Source organism: Syngnathoides biaculeatus, chromosome 3, assembly GCF_019802595.1.
Source record: "Syngnathoides biaculeatus isolate LvHL_M chromosome 3, ASM1980259v1, whole genome shotgun sequence".
Lineage (NCBI taxonomy): Eukaryota > Metazoa > Chordata > Actinopteri > Syngnathiformes > Syngnathidae > Syngnathoides > Syngnathoides biaculeatus.
The window spans coordinates 5,337,590-5,355,552 of NC_084642.1; the positions used below are offsets into that span (position 1 = coordinate 5,337,590).

Sequence of the window (17,963 nt, forward strand, 5' to 3'; positions counted from 1 at the left end):
TAATTTGCAGCATTTTAGGCGCTACATGTTAAAGTGTAGAATTTGAGAAAGTAGTGCATAGTAACACTAGCACTGTTATCAACAAGTGTACAGTTTTGCCTCACTAGTAATACGCAGTTGTCTTACTTTTATTCCAAAGTTCTTCTACTAGTGAGGACAAAGACCTCACGATCGATATCTCAAATGGCTTTCCACAAAGCATACTAGTACTATAACTCAGTTTTCATCTAGTGCGGTTTTTCTTCACTTAATGTTCCAATGTTTCACACAGACAAGTTCAATGTACAAGATAGAAAACTTGGGCATTCTTTTCCACTACTGCCTTTCACTACTTGATGACATTTCTGCACATGAGAATGACAACTTTGGCATGCTAGCAGCAGTAGTTGAACAACAACGTTACTAGTGGGGCATAACTACCGTAATTTATAGCTACAAGTCGCGACTTTTTTCACACGCTTTCAACCCTGCAGTTTATGCAGCGATGCCGCTAATTTGTGCAACAGCTGCAAGGGGGTACTCGAGCGGAAAAGGTAAGAATGAGAACATATGTGCTGAGGAAGTGACTTTTACCGGCCCTGTTAGCGCTGTGCTAGCGTGTTGCTGCTGTGTTACTGGCGTGTCTCAGTGATATTTACCGGCAAGTTTTATTTTAACTGGCCCTGTTAGCATTAGCGTCAGCACTAGCATTAGCGCGGCGCTAAGCACTAATGCTAACAGGGCTAGCGTTAAACACTTTCTGTGTACCGTCTTTCTTGCACTGTTAGCGTTGGCATTAGTGCGGCGCGGCACTAGCTTTAGCGTGACGTTAGCGCTGGCGAGAGCACTAGCATTAGCGCTGCACTAGCGTTAAACTCTTTGTATGTACCGTCTTTCTTTGTAAATATCTCGTGTTTGAATGTGGATTTCAATGTGGGTACTTGCGGCTTTTACACAGCTGCGGCGTATGTATGTGCCAAATGGTATTTCCTTTACAAATGTACTTGGTGAGGCTTGTAACCAGGTGTGCTCTGTAGGCCGGGAATTACGGTACTAGTGGGCACCTTTGGTATTACAAGTGTGGTCAATGAGGCTAAAAGTGTGTGACATGCCTACTAGTTGGTTCTAGAAGTGTTACTAGTTCTGCACAGTAGGTCAGGTTCATTGCTTAGCAGTCGGCTAAAAGTGGCACTAATTGTGGAAAAACATTAGTAGCAAGACAGTCAGTCTACTAGTGTGCTGAATTGTCTAATAAGTGAGGACAAAGAGCAATCTAGCACATGGATGGACCTTATACTGGGTGTCGTGATATGGAATAAATGCTTATACTTCTTCGTAGCTCACAAACAACCTCCCGTGATTTCTTTATTTCTTCATCCACGTATTTATTGACTTTTAACAGTTCATCTCTGTTGCGGGTCTGTGCTTTTTTTTTTTTTTTTTTCATCCCATGTGACCATCGGATCAAAGATGCTATTGGCGTTTGAGGGCCGCCGATGACCTTTGAGCATCAGCAAAAGATTTTTTTTTATTTTTTTTTTTCCCTTCCCTAGAGGCCAAGGTAATATCAGCAAGTGTGGAGGTTGTGAAACTCGAGTGAGCACAGTCCAGTCAACCGTGCGGTGACAGCTCCTGCGCTGCCGGGTTATCTAGACCGCTTTGATTGCCGCGTGTCAACTCCCCTTTTCCCAACATTTGTTGCGCTCTTCACACGCTTTTGCTCAGGACTTACTTGCACTAAACGTCAATAAATGAGCTCATTTTTTTTGCCGCTTCAATCTAGACGTGAACAAACAATCCGACAAATTTGTTCATGACTTCACAATAATCCTTTTGATCAAAAAGTACTTGTTATACAGCGATCCCTCATTTATCGTACTCGGTGAAATACACGAAGTAGTGACCATGTATTATTGGGATGACTGCATATTTTAAAGATGTACAAACCTCCCCAGACTCTCAATTATTTCCCCACGCATTTCTATGAACGTCAACAATACTCTTATAAACTTTATATACTTATAAACACCTTTTAAGATCTTCAACATACAGTAATTCACTGTAACACATCAATGATGTGTGCAAAAAAATATAACACTTTGTGGAACAATTTTACATTTCAGAAAACAAATTAACAAAACCAGAAACACTTTTACAAAAATGAAACAAATTACAATTGAAACAAACCGGAAAGGGAACGTCGCATTTCCCAGACATTCTCAGAAATCCTCCGCCCATTCTCGGCAAGACCCGCCCCACTCAATATGATTGGTTCCGGCATCGCGGGAAGCATACGGCAGACAGATGTCCATCCCAAACATAATGAAAAAATAACAAAAATTTATACTGGTTGGGGGGGGGGGGGGCACAGTGGCTCATCTTGGAAAGTGTTGGCCTCACAGTTCTGAGGTTCAATCCCAATCCCAAACCCACCTGCGTGGCTTTTCACTCCAGTTTCCTCCCACATCCCAAAAAGATGTAACATTAATTGGAGACTCTAAATTGCCCCTAGGTGTGATTGTGAGTGCACCTGTTTGTCTCCATGTGCCCTGCGACTGGCTGGCAACCAGTTCAGGGTGTACCCCGACCTCCTGCCTGATGACAGCTGGGATAGGCTCCACCGCTCCCCATGACCCTCGTGAGGATAAGCGGTGAAGAAAATGGATGGATGGATGGATGGATGGACTAGCCTAGTATTACTACAGTTTAGAGAGACACTCACTGTTGCTGTGAAACTCTTCTTCATTTCTGTCCTCATGACTGTCTTATACTGCCCCCGGTGGAGGAGTCATGCACATCAGCGGGCACTTCAATGAATAATTGATGATGCGCAAACTTTAATTATTCACATGCTCTTTTTTTTTTTTTTAATAAAGGTAAAATTTTTAATTTTAGGGAGGCCGACATACTCATTTCCCATCCATGCCATGAGTTTTGAGTTATGGCGACAAAGCAAATCAATCTTTCAAGCCAAGTCACCAGCGTATAGATAATACTTTGCATGTAATAAACGTTTGTAATTTTGGTTGTTCATTCTCTGAGTTTTATGACGTGATCTCGGTTTAAGGCGTTAAATTGCTTAAATAAGAGTCAAATAGCAGCGCAAGCTTCTGTTAAGAAAAAGTCACAGATTGGACATTTATGGTCCCGCTGGATAGATTAAAATTTAGGAAGTTTCAAAGAGACTCTTTTTTTTTTTTTTTTTTTTTTTTAAATCGCTAGTGAAAGTCAGGATTCTTGCAACATTTTCAGACGCGCTCCTTGGAAACCTTCAGCGCCAGTAGGCCAGCAGATAAGAATTTGCTGGTGTCAGGGATTGTGTTTCAGAAATGCTTCTTTCCTCAAGTCACGTTGCCGCACAACCTGCCGCCGACCAATGGTTCGCCGGCCGCGTTGGACGTGAGACTATAAAGCGCGCAGAGAGCCGGGGCGACTTCAGTCTAGAAAGAGGGGGGAAAAAAAAGACAGAGGAAAAAAGTAAAAGAAAAAGAGGAGGAAAAGAGGACCGCGAGCCACCGTTGAAGTCACATCGAATCATCATTGGGCGATAATGCTGCGCGTGAGGTGTCTGAGAGGAGGCAGCAGGGGGGCAGAGGCGGCCCATCTGATCGGAGCCATGGTTTGTATTTCATTTAAAAAAAAAAAAGATAAAAGTTGAAAAAAAAACCCAATAATAATAAGTAGAAGAAGCTCCAATTTGAAAGTCACGCGTTTATTGCGCTCGCGCGTTCTTGGGGCGCGCCGTCCCTGAGTGACGCGACAGCTGTGGCGCACAGATGCGCTTCTCAAACTCGTTGACACCGGAGCCGATTCTGAGCCAGCAAGACTATTTCGCGTCTATCTCAACCTAGATAAGGACAAGTGCTAAACACGTGTACTTTGGCACGGGGCCATGCTTGTTTTTTGTTTTTTTTTTTTTTGCATTGATAGCCGGTCCGAAGGGTCAACACCTTCTCGATCTCTAATTATTGATTTATTGATTGATTTGCCCGCGGCATTGCTTATTCTTACTTCTTCTATTTTTAAAACCCAGTGGAGTAAATTCAGTTGTATTCAACAGTAAGTTTTTTTCTGTGTACTAGTGTGGTGGGACTGTCTTACTATTATAGTCCCACCACTCCATACAAACAAACATTTTCTATACAATTTGTACAGAACAACTTGTTTTATAGAACTTTGGCTGTGATTTTCTATAAAAAAAATTCTACAGAAAAATATTTTTATTATTTCTATAGGACTTGTGTTCTAAAGCTCAATGGTTCTTTGCAAATTTTCTAGATAATTTTTTTTTTTTTTGGAGGGCTGTATTGCATTTCTGCACACTAGTAGAACTTTGATAGTCTTGTTTATTTTGCTAGTGAGGCAAAATTGTGCACTGCTTGACATTGTATCACATAGTTGCATATTACTAATGAAGCACTAGATGTTAAACAGTTGCATTTTATAATGTCACCAGTGGTACTAGTAGCATGCAGGTGGAAATTATGGCACACAAAAGGGGTTTGAGCATTTATCCTCCATCCTGGGTGTAGACTAAATACTTAAAAGCCTTCACATAATCCCCTTCATATCTATCTTAACATGCACTAGTACCATATTTTCCCTCACTAATGGGATACATTCACTGATTGATACATTTCAAATCCGATTGGGGAAATTTATGTTGTTACGCTACTAGTGAGGCAACACTTGGTGCTAGTTGACAATGATGTGCTCCTCATACGATTGGTAACATAGTACAATTCTAATAAATTAGTTTAGAGCGTCACTAGTAATAATAGTAGTGTGTAGCTTTAGCTGTGTACTGGTGCATATTTTACCTCACTAGTAACATGCAGTTGTCCTACTAGTATGTGAAAGTTGTCTTACTAGACAGTTGTTGTATATACAGTATATGTATATGTACATACACATAGACTGTGCAATAGTTTTTAGTCATAATTCAGTGCACTAGTAGTGCAGCCTTTTGCCAACAGATGGTCTGACTCTTGCACTCGTGGTTTTTATGGTTTATGGGTTTTTAAAAAATTTTTATGGTTTAATTATAAGCTAATTATTATATATCTTATTTATCAGCTAAGACACACACAAAAAAACCTAACAAATGGCATGAAACTAGCACCAATGTCACTGTTTTTAAAACCCTTTAAGCAATAGGTGATTGAACAAAAATGGTGGAGCAACACACGTAGACAGACCAATACTCTGGGGCAAATATTTTTTCATCCTCTGTGAAAAACAACTATTGCTGCTGGTTAGTGAGCTTGTGATGAGCTTGCCACGCTGCAATGTGTGCGTGAGTTTTCATCGGGCACTCCGGTTTCCTCCCCACGTCCCACAAACATGCATGGTAGGTTAATTGAAGACTCTCAATTGCCCGTAGGTATGTATGTGAGTGTGAACGGTTGTTTATCTACATGTGACCAGCGATTGGCTGGCAACCAGTTCATGGTGTCCCCCGCTTCCTGCCCGAAGATGGCCGGGATGGGCTCCAGGAAATGGATGGATGGATATTCCCAACATTTTCATCTTGATATTACGGGACAAATTAAACTTTCAATTCAAGGTTTTAAATTCTGTTACATTGTCTTATACTTTTTTTTTCTTTTTAAAGTTTTTTTTTTTTTAATCCGATAGATTTGCATTTAATCTTTTAGAACTGATAAAATAGTTTTTAAACGTTCTTTTGTGGAGGAACCTGAAGTTAAAAGTTTGACAACCCCTTCCACACTATAAATTATCTTTTTTTTTTTTTTTTTGAGATTTCACGTCAATATTCTTTGGGATGTTCGTAGTAAGGAAAGTAAAGCGCTTGTGCTTGGGGCTCATGCTAACAATCACCCCCCCCCCCCCCATTTTCCATTCCCACCGTCCCCAGGTGGGCCGCGCAGCGACCGGTTGGGTGCATCGGGCCTTCCAGAGCACCTCCAGCGCGGCAGCTGCTCAAACACAGCCGACGGTTGAGGACGACCATGTTACTGACCCCGCGCGGCAGGGGTGTCCTGTGAGCAGCTACAACGAATGGGACCCTCTGGAGGAGGTCATCGTGGGCCGGGCCGAAAATGCCCGTGTTCCCCCCTTCACCGTGGAAGTGAAAGTAAGGCTTTTTTTTTTTTTGTGTGTGTTGGAAAATAACGCCAAAATTCTACCCGATCACACTTCATTCGCCACACACACACACTTGAATGATATCTGTGTTCTAATGAAAATTATGCTCTGTTTCTTTCAAGACTTTTAACCTCATTTCTGTTATTACAGTTAAAACTTGTATGGCATCATACTTGTATGCATGTTCTTCCTGTATGTTAGCCCTCTCATGACTGACAGTAAATAAGGCATTTTTTAAAAAATGGAAATCTTCCATTTCCAATTTAACATCCATGTACTACTGCACGCTTTGTCTGACTATTAAGACAATTAAAGGTCAAGTGTCACGCCTATAAACATTCTAAAATAGATATTGTAATGAAAAATACATACAACAATATTCACTTCAATGTCCATACGAAAAAATAAACATGAGCGGAGAGTGCGTCATCCGCGCACAAAGTTGCGGAAGTCTCATCCGACATCCAAGTGGCGGCCATTTTCCCTGCAACGTCCGTCCATTACGTCACACTGCGACATTCGCCATTGAAAACACGCCGTGCCACCTACTGTGGGACACGGAAGTGCTTTTCAAAGAGTGAAGTGACCGCAATATTACCCTATCGTTTCAAGTCATATTTAGATGAGATGCGGATCACTTCTAACTAACAACAGAGTCCCAGACGGTATGTATGAGCCAGCTCAGTCGAAGTCGCGCCTCGTCCACTGCGTACGTCGACACATTTAAGACCCCTGACATATGTACGCGGATCTTTTGTTACATTCTGAGAGGATTACGCCCGCCTCCCAAACTATTATTTTTTTAGTAGCTGTATACACAATTACCTCTCATTTGGAACCCACGGAGCTCTCGTCCTTTGCACCCGTGCAATCCATTTTGCACGACGAACCGGGTCTCTTTGCAAAGTATGAAGAGTGAATCCATCCTTGCGAGTGTTCGAACAATATCTAGCGATACAACGAGCCAGCATTTTGGCTAACACGAAGGAACAACAAACTACCTTCCAGCAGGTAAAACTAGTAGAAACATACGAGAGCGCCTGAGTGGGCGTCTGCCACTCACGTCACTTCCTGCTTCTTTTCGAAAAACAAATCCCTCGAGAGGATTTTCATGGCGGGAGTGACAAAAAGCCAGATAAGTCAAAATCATCTTGTGTGGTGAAAAAAACCGATGGGTCCATTCCGGCTGCCTTTTTTTTCATTAATAACTTACTAAAAATCATGCATTTCATGACAGTGGACCTTTAAGCGCACTATTGCTAGCTTCCAGTAATTGTGACTGAAAGCTAGCATGCTTACTACTAGTAAAATATAATTCAACTATTTAACACGTATCACACCGCTAGCAGTACTAGTAGCACACACACCTGTCAACTTGAGCACCATTTTGCGTCACGTTTTCCTAGTAGTATGTCAAAGTTGTCCTAGTGAGGATAAAAAGCACACTAGCTCACGGATCTCCAACTGGATATCCGAGTATTTCGAATAATCTTGTTGAATGTGAGCAGCAGCACACCCAAGTATGGAGGTTTCGCTGAAAATCACTTTGGACACACAGCGCAGTGTCGGGACCAAAATAGGACTGACGCGTTTTCTTTCCTGCCAGGCTAACACATACGAGAAGTACTGGTCCTTCTATCAGAAGTACGGGGGCCAACCTTTTCCTGCGGACCACTTGAAAAAAGCAGTTTCTGAGATCGAGGAAATGTGCAATATTCTGCGTCACGAGGGCGTGAATGTGAGGAGGCCAGAACGCGTCGACTGGTCCTTGGAGTACAAAACTCCCGACTTCCAATCATCAGGTACTGTTGCGCAAACCTCGGGTTTCTTTTTGTGAATTTATTATTTTATGGGTTCAAATTGTTTTACAGCCAAGTTTTTATTGGTGCGGAACTTTCTTTCAGGTATGCTTTTTTTTTTTTTTTTTAAGTCCCGCTGAGTTACAATTAAGAGCCATTGAGTCATGCTGAGAGTAATTACCCCCCCTCCCCCCCAGTCCAGCGCTTATTAGCTGTATTGATAAAAAACAAAAACAAAAAAAATGGGAAAAACATACAGTTTGATAACTTACATTTGAGTGCTTGCTATTACTTGAGAAGTTCATTCAAATATTCTTCAAAACCACAGGGGAAAAAAAAAAACATACTATTTTATGCTCCCAACAGCATATTTTTAGAAACCTTTCCACGTTTTGCTTATTAAATGTAGCATGGCACACACGAAATTCCAGTTGTAATGCAAAATTGCCGTGGACAACAAGTGAGACATCATCAAATTATCGCTTGGATTACATCAGATTTCACATTTCTGCCCTGGCGCAATTATGGAAAAAGAACTCCCCCTCCTGCAAAATGAACAAGTTTATAATTATTTGCCATGTTAAATGTATAACATCTTCTCAAATCACCATATTCCCCTCGTGAAAAGTATCTATATAAATGTAAAACAGTGAAATCTGATCAATCTAGATAAATGTAAAATAATGAAATCTATCTAAATATCTAATCTATCTATCCATCCGTCTAAATGTAAAACAATGAAATCTATCTATCTATCTAGATAAATGTAAAAGAATGAACTCTGTCTATCTATCGATCGATCTAGATAAATGTAAAAAAATTAAATCTATCTATATAAATTTAAAGCAATGAAGTCTATCTATCTATCTATCTATATAAATGTAAAACAATGAAATCTATCTATCTATCTATCTCCATCCATCCATCTCTCTCTCTCTCTCTCTCTCTCTCTCCATCCATCTATGTATCCATCTATCTATCTGGACAAATGTAAAACAATGAAATCTATCTATCTATCTATCTATCTATCTATCTATCTATCTATCTATCTATCTATCTATCTGTATGTATGTAAAACAATGAAAACTACCTATCTATCTGCCGACGCTCTCGTAACATATTTGGCTAACAAGCTAGGCTAAACGTAGTCTTGTGAGATTTTTCAGAAGAAGGCAGCGATGTTTTTGTCGTTTTTTCGGTAGGCATGTACGCCGCCATGCCCCGCGATATCCTCATGGTGGTGGGAAACGAGATCATCGAGGCTCCGATGGCGTGGAGAGCTCGCTTCTTCGAGTACCGAGCGTACCGACCTTTGATCAAGGAGTATTTCAGAAAAGGTGCTAAATGGACCACCGCCCCCAAGCCCACCATGGCCGACGAGCTGTACGATCAGGTGACGCCTCGCGGCGGTGGCCCCGTCCAAACTTTCCCGCGTCTTTGACTCTCCCTGACACCGGATCGGATCTGACTCCCTTTAGGACTACCCCATCCGAACGGTGGAAGACAGACACAAGCTGGCCGCTCAGGGCAAATTCGTGACGACTGAGCACGAGCCCTGCTTCGACGCCGCCGATTTCATCCGGGCCGGCAAGGACCTTTTTGTGCAGAGAAGTCAGGTACGCTCGGGACGCGAGCCGAGCAACTTTCACTCCTCCGCAGCTCGGCCTTGACCGCGAGTCACGTAATGCCGCCTGCAACGTGCGGCTTGAGAGATAAGATTAAATACGAAGTTTGCTACCGTTAAAGCCTTGGACTATAAATCAGACTAAGGTTTATGGATGGAAAACAAAAACATTTGTAGCAAGTTATTTGTTTAGGGGTGTGGGGTGGGGATGGTGGAGCCTGATTCTGATTCAGAATCTGACTCCGCCACATCTGAAATGAAAGCCACCCAGTTGAGCGTCGGTGGTGTCCCGCAGGTTACAAACTACATGGGAATCGAGTGGATGCGCCGTCACCTGGCGCCGGACTACAATATCCACATCATCTCATTCAAAGACCCCAACCCCATGCACATTGACGCCACCTTCAACATCATCGGACCGGGGCTGGTGCTCTCAAACCCCGATCGGCCGTGTCTCCAGGTAAGGCTGGAATCTTCTGAAGCGGTTTTTGGCCTTTATAGCTAAACTGAGTGGATTTAGGAGAACAGTTGTCAACAGCTTGTTCCCGAATCCATCTCTTGTTCCAAAACCGTTTTGATTGGCCATCCAACATGGCGCGGGTTCTCTTGAGTTTCTTGTCCTCGTGTGCCTGCTGCGGAAATGTTCCGATCCCTCTTTTGTGATGTGGCCAGGCATCCGAGGGAGTATCCATCCATCCATCCATCCATCCATCCATCCATTTTCTTAGTCGCTTATCCTCACAGGGGTCGCGGGGAGTGCTGGAGGCCTATCCCAGCTGTCAACGGGCAGGAGGCGGGCTACACCCTGAACTGGTCGCCAGCCAAACGCAGGGCACATGGAGACAAACAGCCGCACTCAAAATCACACCTATGGGCAATTTAGAGTGTCCAATTAATGTTGCATGTTTTTGGGATGTGGGAGGAAACCGGAGCACCTGGGGGAAACCCACTCAGGCACGGGGAGAACATGCAAACGCCACACAGGCGGGGCCGGAACTGGACCAGGGTGCTTTACCAGCTGATCGCTTTCTCACTTCTTCGAACTCTAATGTACAGATCATCATTTATATCTTTTTTCATCTTTTTAATCAATTCATTTTTAACCATCCCACATCAGCCATACTGGTCTCAGTTTCTGTTGCTAGATTGCATTACAATAAGTTTTATAGAGCCCACGGCAGATAGCGTTTATGAGTGCAAAGCTTTCTTTGAAACCTGATTTTTTTATATAAAAGGTGCTACCAAATTAATTTTCGTGTGATTATTGTTTCAGATTGACATGTTCAAGAAGGCAGGATGGACCGTCGTGAAACCCCCGACACCTCTGATTCCCGATGGTCGGTAATTAATTGACCGCTCGTTGTTTTACGTCCAGTAATTGACAAATATTGAAAATATTTGCGTTTTTGCGCAGATCACCCGCTCTGGATGTCCTCCAAATGGTTGTCCATGAATGTTTTGATGCTGGATGAGAAGCGCGTCATGGTCGACGCCAACGAAGCCACCATTCAGAAAATGTTTGAGAACCTCGGTGAGTTTAGTGCTTTGTTGCATGTCCGATTTTAACTGGCAGCGTCAGCCGTCGACTGTGTCCTCTTTTTATGACGCAGGAATAAAGACCGTAAAGGTGAACATTCGTCATGCCAACTCGCTGGGCGGCGGCTTCCACTGCTGGACTACCGACGTCCGCCGCCGCGGCACGCTGCAGTCCTACTTCCACTAGCCTTGCCAGAAACGGGCAGTTTTTATTGAGCTTTACAAGATTAGCGCCTCCGTTTGGAATTTTAATTCAATTGCGGATTTCGGATCGATCACCTAGTGCGTCACTAACCACGACAATTAACACGGGGGCTGTATAGCTTTTCTTAGTCAATTTTTTTTTAACTTGCGTGTGAGCGTCAAACAAGTGAACATTATGTTCTTTAAAAGTGTAGAAACAAATACACAAATCCATTGATTTGTCCTATCAGAGTGCACCAAAGTCATTTTCCAGATTGGGTATTTATGTCCTGAACAAATTTTGTTTTGAGGTGACGTCGCTGAGCGTTACCGTGCCTTTGCAAACAGCTTTGTTTTGATGTACAGTGAACCTCCGCTTACCGCAGTTTCCGGCCTACAGAGCGCACCTGATTATAAGCCTCACGCAGTACATTTGTAAAGGAAATACCATTTGGTACATCAGTAAAGTGCCCACATTGAAATGGGACACAGAAAGAGTTTTCAAAGTTTTAATACCTTAGCTTAGCTTAACATAGCAACAACACGCTAGCATGAACTGGGCTGATAAAAAAAAAAAAAAACCCCATACAGGTACTAACGCTAGTGTGGCGCTAACAGAGCAGGTTAAAAAAAACATACCGATAAAAATCACTGAGACACAGCAGTAACACAGCAGCAACACGCTAGCACACCGCTAACGCAGCACTAACAGGGCAAGTTAAAAAAAATACATACCTACATCACTCAGACATGGCAGTAACACATCCGCAACACGCTAGCGCGGCGCGAACAGAGTCGGTTAAAAAAACATAGCGGTAAAAATCACTGAGACACAGCAGTAACACAGCAGCAACACGCTAGCGTGGCACTAACGCAAGCGTGGCGGTAACGCTAGCGTGGCGCTAACAGAGTCGGTTAAAAAAACATACCGGTAAAAATCACTGAGACACGGCAGTAACACAGCAGTAACACGCTAGCACAGCACTCTATCACTAGCGCAGCGCTAACAGGGCCGGTTAAAAACAAACATACTAGTAAATATCACTGAGACACGGCAGTAACACAGCAGCAACAAACCATCCCGGTAAAAGTCACTTCTTCGGCACATATATTCCACCGGTCTCACTCTTACCTTTTCCGCTCAAGTGCCCCCTTAAAAATATTGCACAAATTAGCCACATCACGGCATAAGCCGCAAGGTTGAATGTGTGTGAAAAAATTCACAGTTTATAGACCGGAAATTACGGTAATTGCAGTTCAATATTTGCTAATTGGGGATATTTATCCTCTATTTGATGAAAAAAACAAAAACAAACAACAACAACAAAAAATCACGGACTGACTTGGCTCCATCTTACAGCCAAGGAACCATGTTGAAGTGAAAGGGAGGAGCTTCATTAATTTGTCTAATTGGGGGGAAAAAGGTGCGATGATGTCAATTTCTGGCATCATTTTGGCAATCGCAAACTGCTTTTTGGTGGCGTGTGATTACTGTACATCAATCATCTCATATTTGTAGTTACACTGTGACATTATGCAACGGCTCTGCTATACATTCTGCCTAAAGGAGGCTTATTTGCTTCTTTTTACGATTAAGTCTCCAGCGTTATCGGGACGATATTAATTCTAAATGTTAATTACGAGGATGTTTTCTGTGGCGGTGGTAAAGAAATCACGGCAGAGTCGTTGCGTTGCGCCGTACGAGTGTGCCTCATAAACGCCCTCCCCACATCATTTTAATTTTTCGTCATTTTCCAGCGTCACACGACTCAATATCAACTGCATTTCTGGCCTGGCTAGTTTGTGTTTGGCTTCGGCATCTTCAAGTCAACGTGAGGACATGGAACAGTTTGCTGAGAGAACGTCATCGGACGAGGGCACGGGAGGAATGGAACTACGTCTTTTTTTTTTTTTTTTTAAACACACAGAAACAACACTTTTTTTCCCCCAAAGTATTTATATATTGAAAGTAATGTATTAAATTTGCTATGTAGGTCATTAAACACCAATTTCTTTTCGCTGGAACACGATTTTGTAAAGATTTTAATCGATTAGACAACGTTCTGTGTTCTTTCCCATCAAGTCATGTTTTTATATCTTTACAGTCCATATCAGATATCGTCTACCTTTTTTTTTTTTTTTTTTTTTTGCCTCTGCTGTTCTCTCGTCGCAAAACTGGGCCAGTTACATGCTGCAAGTCATTCTTACCGAACCGCTCGGCTTTTTTATTTTTTGTTTGGTTTTTGTGTTTGGTAATTCCAGTGTTGCGTTCACAGTAGGATACGGTAAAAGCATTTGTGTGTTTGTGTAATTCGTGTGTATTGACCTTCGGATGTCTCCTGCGACTGGAGGATTACTGCAAATGCTGTTTTGTACGCTGAAACGTCTTAAAAAAAGGAATTAAAAGGGTGTGTCTTTCATTTTTGTGTGTGTTTCTTGTAAAAAAAAGTGGTCACCGCACTTTGGATTGGTCACCAGAGAGTCCCCGTGTGGTCACTTTGCACTTCCTCACTGGACGATAAATGTGTGAAACGGTGGCAAATGAACGCCGTGTGATTCCGTGAATATCGGAGGATACTACCGTAATTCCCGGCCTGCAGAGCGCACCTGGTAAGCCTCACCGAGTATGTTTGTAAAGGAAATACCATTTGGTACATAAATACGCCGCAGCTGTGTAAAAGACGCAAGTGCCCACATTGAAACACGAGAGTTTACGCTAGTGCCGCCCTAACGCTAGCGCCGCACTAACGCTAATGCTAACGCTAGCACCGCACTAACGCTAACGCTAGCGCCGCTGAGCGCTCCGGGTGCGGCAAAAATCTCTTTGTGAGTAATATGCATGCGTGTAGACTTCCGGCAATTCTGAAACCCCCATCCATGGTTCAACATGTGCCATTCGACAACTTGTCGCCGAGTGTTTGTGCTGGCTATGGACGTCTAAGAAAGACGAACACACCGAACATACATATATGTCTACATCTTTTTTGATCGACTTTTGTTTTAAGGTTAGGTTAGGTTGTAATGTATGTTAGCTCCCTCTATGTAGAAGAAGGGGAACTATGAGACCGGGAGATTTCTCAGTAAGCGTCTGCTAGGTACCCAGAGTTCCCCTGTTAGCGACGCATGCGCGTTCATCACAAGGAGACTTTTCAGCACGGGGGAGCGCTCAGACCTTGACAGCGGTTAAAAAAAAATTGAAACCCACATTGAAACACAAGATATTTAAAAAGAAAATCGGTACACAAAGAGTTTAACGCTAGCACCGCCGTGCTAATGCTAAGGCTAAAACCACGCTAACGCCAGCGCCGCGTGATCGCTATAATAACAGGGTTGGTTAAAAAAAAAAAAACATTCCTGTAAAAATCACTGAGACACAGGAGTAAGATGCTTGCGCAGTGCTAACCGGTAAAAGTCACTTCCTTTGCACATATATTCCACCGGTCTCACTTTTACCTTTTCCGCTCGAGTGCCCCCTTGCGGCCGTTAGAAAAATTGCACAAATTACCCGCATCGCCGCATAAACCGCGGGGTTGAAAATGTGTGAAAAAAATTACGGTAATTTCACCATTAACTGAACTGAACTGGTTGCCAGGCGGTCGTAGGGCACAGAGTATTATTATAATTTAGCAATATGTTTTTTTGTGGTTACAGTTTACATCAGGCGACACGGTGGATTAGCTGGTAAAGCGTTGGCCTCACAGTTCTGAGGTCCCGGGTTTGATCCCGGCCCCGGCTGTGTGGGGTTTGCATGTTCTCCCCGTGCCTCCGTGGGTTTCCTCCGGGCACTCCGGTCCCCCCCCCCCCCCCCACATCCCAAAAACGTGCAACATTAATTGGACACTCTAAATTGCCCCTAGGTGTGATTGTGAGTGCGGCGGCTGTTTGTCTCGATCTGCCCTCCAATTGTGTGGCGACCAGTTCAGGGTGTAGCCTGCCTCCTGCCCGTTGACAGCTGGGATAGACTCCAGCACTCCCTTGACCCTCGTGAGGATAAGCGGCTAATGGATGGATGAATATTTGAATGCACAGTGGGCCTCTCATTTAGTTATTGCGATGAAAGCTCAGCAAGGCGGAGGTAGAAAGGTAGAAGGTTTAAGTATCTCAGAAGTACTTTGGTACTCTCCTTTGCAGTTATTTATTCGGGGGCCATTCAAAGACGAGGCCAGTGCTACGCGCTTGCATTACATAATCACAATAACCGAGGCAGAGGGAAATATACGAAAATGTTGAATATGACGACTCGTTCGACGGATGATATCGTTCCAAAGGATGAAGCGTTTCTTTTCATGCTGAGGGTAAAAAGTGAAGGCAGGCCTGTGAAGTGAGGGGAAAATTGTGTTGCATGATGCTGACATCTACTGGTAAAAGGCATCATTTCGGTGCAACGTTTCAATACAGAAGGGAAAATTGGGACTCGAATAAATGGGGCCGATAACCTAAAAGAACTTTATCATTCCATATAGTGGCTGAAATTAATGTAACATGTTAAATTTTTTACTAATTATACTTTGAAAAGATATTTTGATCTGAAAATGTCACCTAATGTTGGGAACAACCCAAGTAATCCATCCATTTTCTTAGCCGCTTATCCTCACAGGGGTCGCGGGGAGTGCTGGAGGCCTATCCCAGCTGTCGACAGGCAGGAGGCGGGCTACACCCTGAACTGGTCGCCAGCCAATCGCAGGGCACATCGAGACAAACAGCCGAACTCACAATCACACCTCGGGGCAATTTAGAGTGTCCAATTAATGTTGCATGTTTTTGGGATGTGGGAGGAAACCAGAGTACCCGGAGGAAACCCACACAGGCGGGTCCGGAATCGAACCCGGGACCTCAGAACTGTGAGGCCAACAGTTTCCAGCTGAGCCCACCGTGCCGCCCCCAAGTAATCCATACGTACAAATGAAAGTACAACAAATAAGATCACAAATTAGTGTGTAAAAATCTGAAAAGACACATGGAAAAAGTATTGAATACATGAAGAAGAAGATGTGCAAAAAAAAAATGCACAGAAAGCCAAGAAAATACCTAAAACTCTATCAATAATCAAAAAGCAATCCACCGCCTCATCAGTCTAGAATCTAATCTAGATCTAGATCAAGACTCTAGACTCTAGATGCAGATCAGGTAGTTCAGTCTTATTTGATGGGGTACAAAAAGGTCCCATTGCCGAGGTAGGAGTCAAGACTAGCGCTGTCTCAAGACCATCCCAAACTAATTGTTGCAAAACATAAAGATGGCGCTTGTTAAAGTTACATATCTACGCTTCTGAATGTTCCCGTCAGCACCGTTGAGGCCGTAATATGTAAGTGGAAAGCCAACTTTAGCACCATGAATTAGCCACCATCAAGTCCTCCTCGCAAGATTTCTGACAGAGGAGCGCAAAGAATAATCAGAGGACTTGTCCAAGAGCCGAGGACCTCCTGCGGAGTGCGTCAAAAAGTTCCGGCACACGGGAGGCGCCTTGAAGCTGTCATTACAAACAAAGACTTTTTTACAAAGTATTAAATAAACACCAATTGGCGTGTTCAATATTTTATCCCCGTGTTATTTTGCATTATTATACAGAAGGAAATCTGGTGAAACCAGTCATGTGCGGTGAGGAATGCACATCTGCGTATGTTGAGGAAAACCAACAACCACGTCATGCGTGTCACAACATCAACGAAAGAGACAGAAGTTTGGCGCCATCTTGTGGAATCACTGTGGAAGCAGCTATACTCAAGTGAGTTGAGGAGCTTCATTTCAATAAAAGTCGTGCTTTGCCACCATTTGATGGCATCTTGGTGCCGAGGAACTACGTTGAAATGAGTTTAGGAGCTTAAACGTAGTACTTTGCCACCACCTTGTGGATTCTTGATGCCGATTACCTATTTTAAAGTAAGTTGAGGAGCTTCTTTTCGATAAAAGTCTTGCTTTGCCACTATTTGATGGCATCTTGGTGCCGAGGAACTAAGTTGAAATGAGTTTAGGAGCTTAAACGTAGTACTTTGCCACCACCTTGTGGATTCTTGATGCCGATTACCTATTTTAAAGTAAGTTGAGGAGCTTCTTTTCGATAAAAGTCGTGCTTTGCCACCATTTATGGCATCCTGATGGCGAAGAACTACATATGTTGAAATGAATTCAGGAGCTCAAATGTAGTACTTTGCCACCACCTTCTGGATTCTTGATGGCAATGACCTATTTTAAAGTAAGTTGAGGAGCTTCTTTTCGATAAAAGTCGTGCTTTGCCACTATTTGATGGCATCTTGGTGCCAAGGAACTATGTTGAAATGAGTTTAGGAGCTCAAATGTAGTGCTTTACCAATACCTTGTGGATTCTTGATGCTAATGATCTATTTTAATGTAAGTTGAGGAGCTTCTTTTCGATAAAAGTCGTGCTTTGCCACCATTTATGGCATCCTGATGGCGAAGAACTACATATGTTGAAATGAATTCAGGAGCTCAAATGTAGTACTTTGCCACCATCTTGTGGATTCTTGATGCCAGTGACCTATTTTAAAGTTAGTTGAGGAGCTTTTTTTCGATAAAAGTCGTGCTCTGCCACCATTTGATGGCATCTTGGTGCCGAGGAACTATGTTGAAATGAATTCAGGAGCTCAAATGTAGTACTTTGCCACCACCTTGTGGATTCTTGATGCCAATGACCTATTTTAAAGTAAGTTGAGGAGCTTCTTTTCGATAAAAGTCGTGCTTTGCCACTATTTGATGGCATCTTGGTGCCGAGGAAC

At 43.0% G+C, this 17,963-nt stretch overlaps 1 protein-coding gene across 1 annotated transcript; it reads left to right on the forward strand.

Annotated features, from left to right (window-relative positions):
- The first annotated feature begins 3,343 nt into the window (after nt 1-3,343).
- gatm (glycine amidinotransferase (L-arginine:glycine amidinotransferase)) lies at nt 3,344-13,649 on the forward strand. The gene is made up of 9 exons (XM_061815025.1): nt 3,344-3,598; nt 5,858-6,076; nt 7,694-7,889; nt 9,089-9,279; nt 9,365-9,502; nt 9,806-9,970; nt 10,784-10,847; nt 10,925-11,041; nt 11,121-13,649. Exons 1-9 carry the CDS (start codon nt 3,530-3,532, stop codon nt 11,231-11,233), a joined length of 1,272 nt encoding a protein of 423 aa, XP_061671009.1. The 5' UTR covers nt 3,344-3,529; the 3' UTR covers nt 11,234-13,649.
- Nucleotides 13,650-17,963: the final 4,314 nt, after the last annotated feature.

Bases quoted from the DNA above. Each gene is read 5' to 3' on its own strand.
- gatm (XM_061815025.1), top strand. From the start codon at position 3,530: ATGCTGCGCGTGAGGTGTCTGAGAGGAGGCAGCAGGGGGGCAGAGGCG. The intron at 6,077-7,693 runs GTAAGGCTTTTT...CTTTCCTGCCAG, and splicing joins CCTTCACCGTGGAAGTGAAA to GCTAACACATACGAGAAGTA. The intron at 7,890-9,088 runs GTACTGTTGCGC...TTTTTTCGGTAG, and splicing joins TCCCGACTTCCAATCATCAG to GCATGTACGCCGCCATGCCC.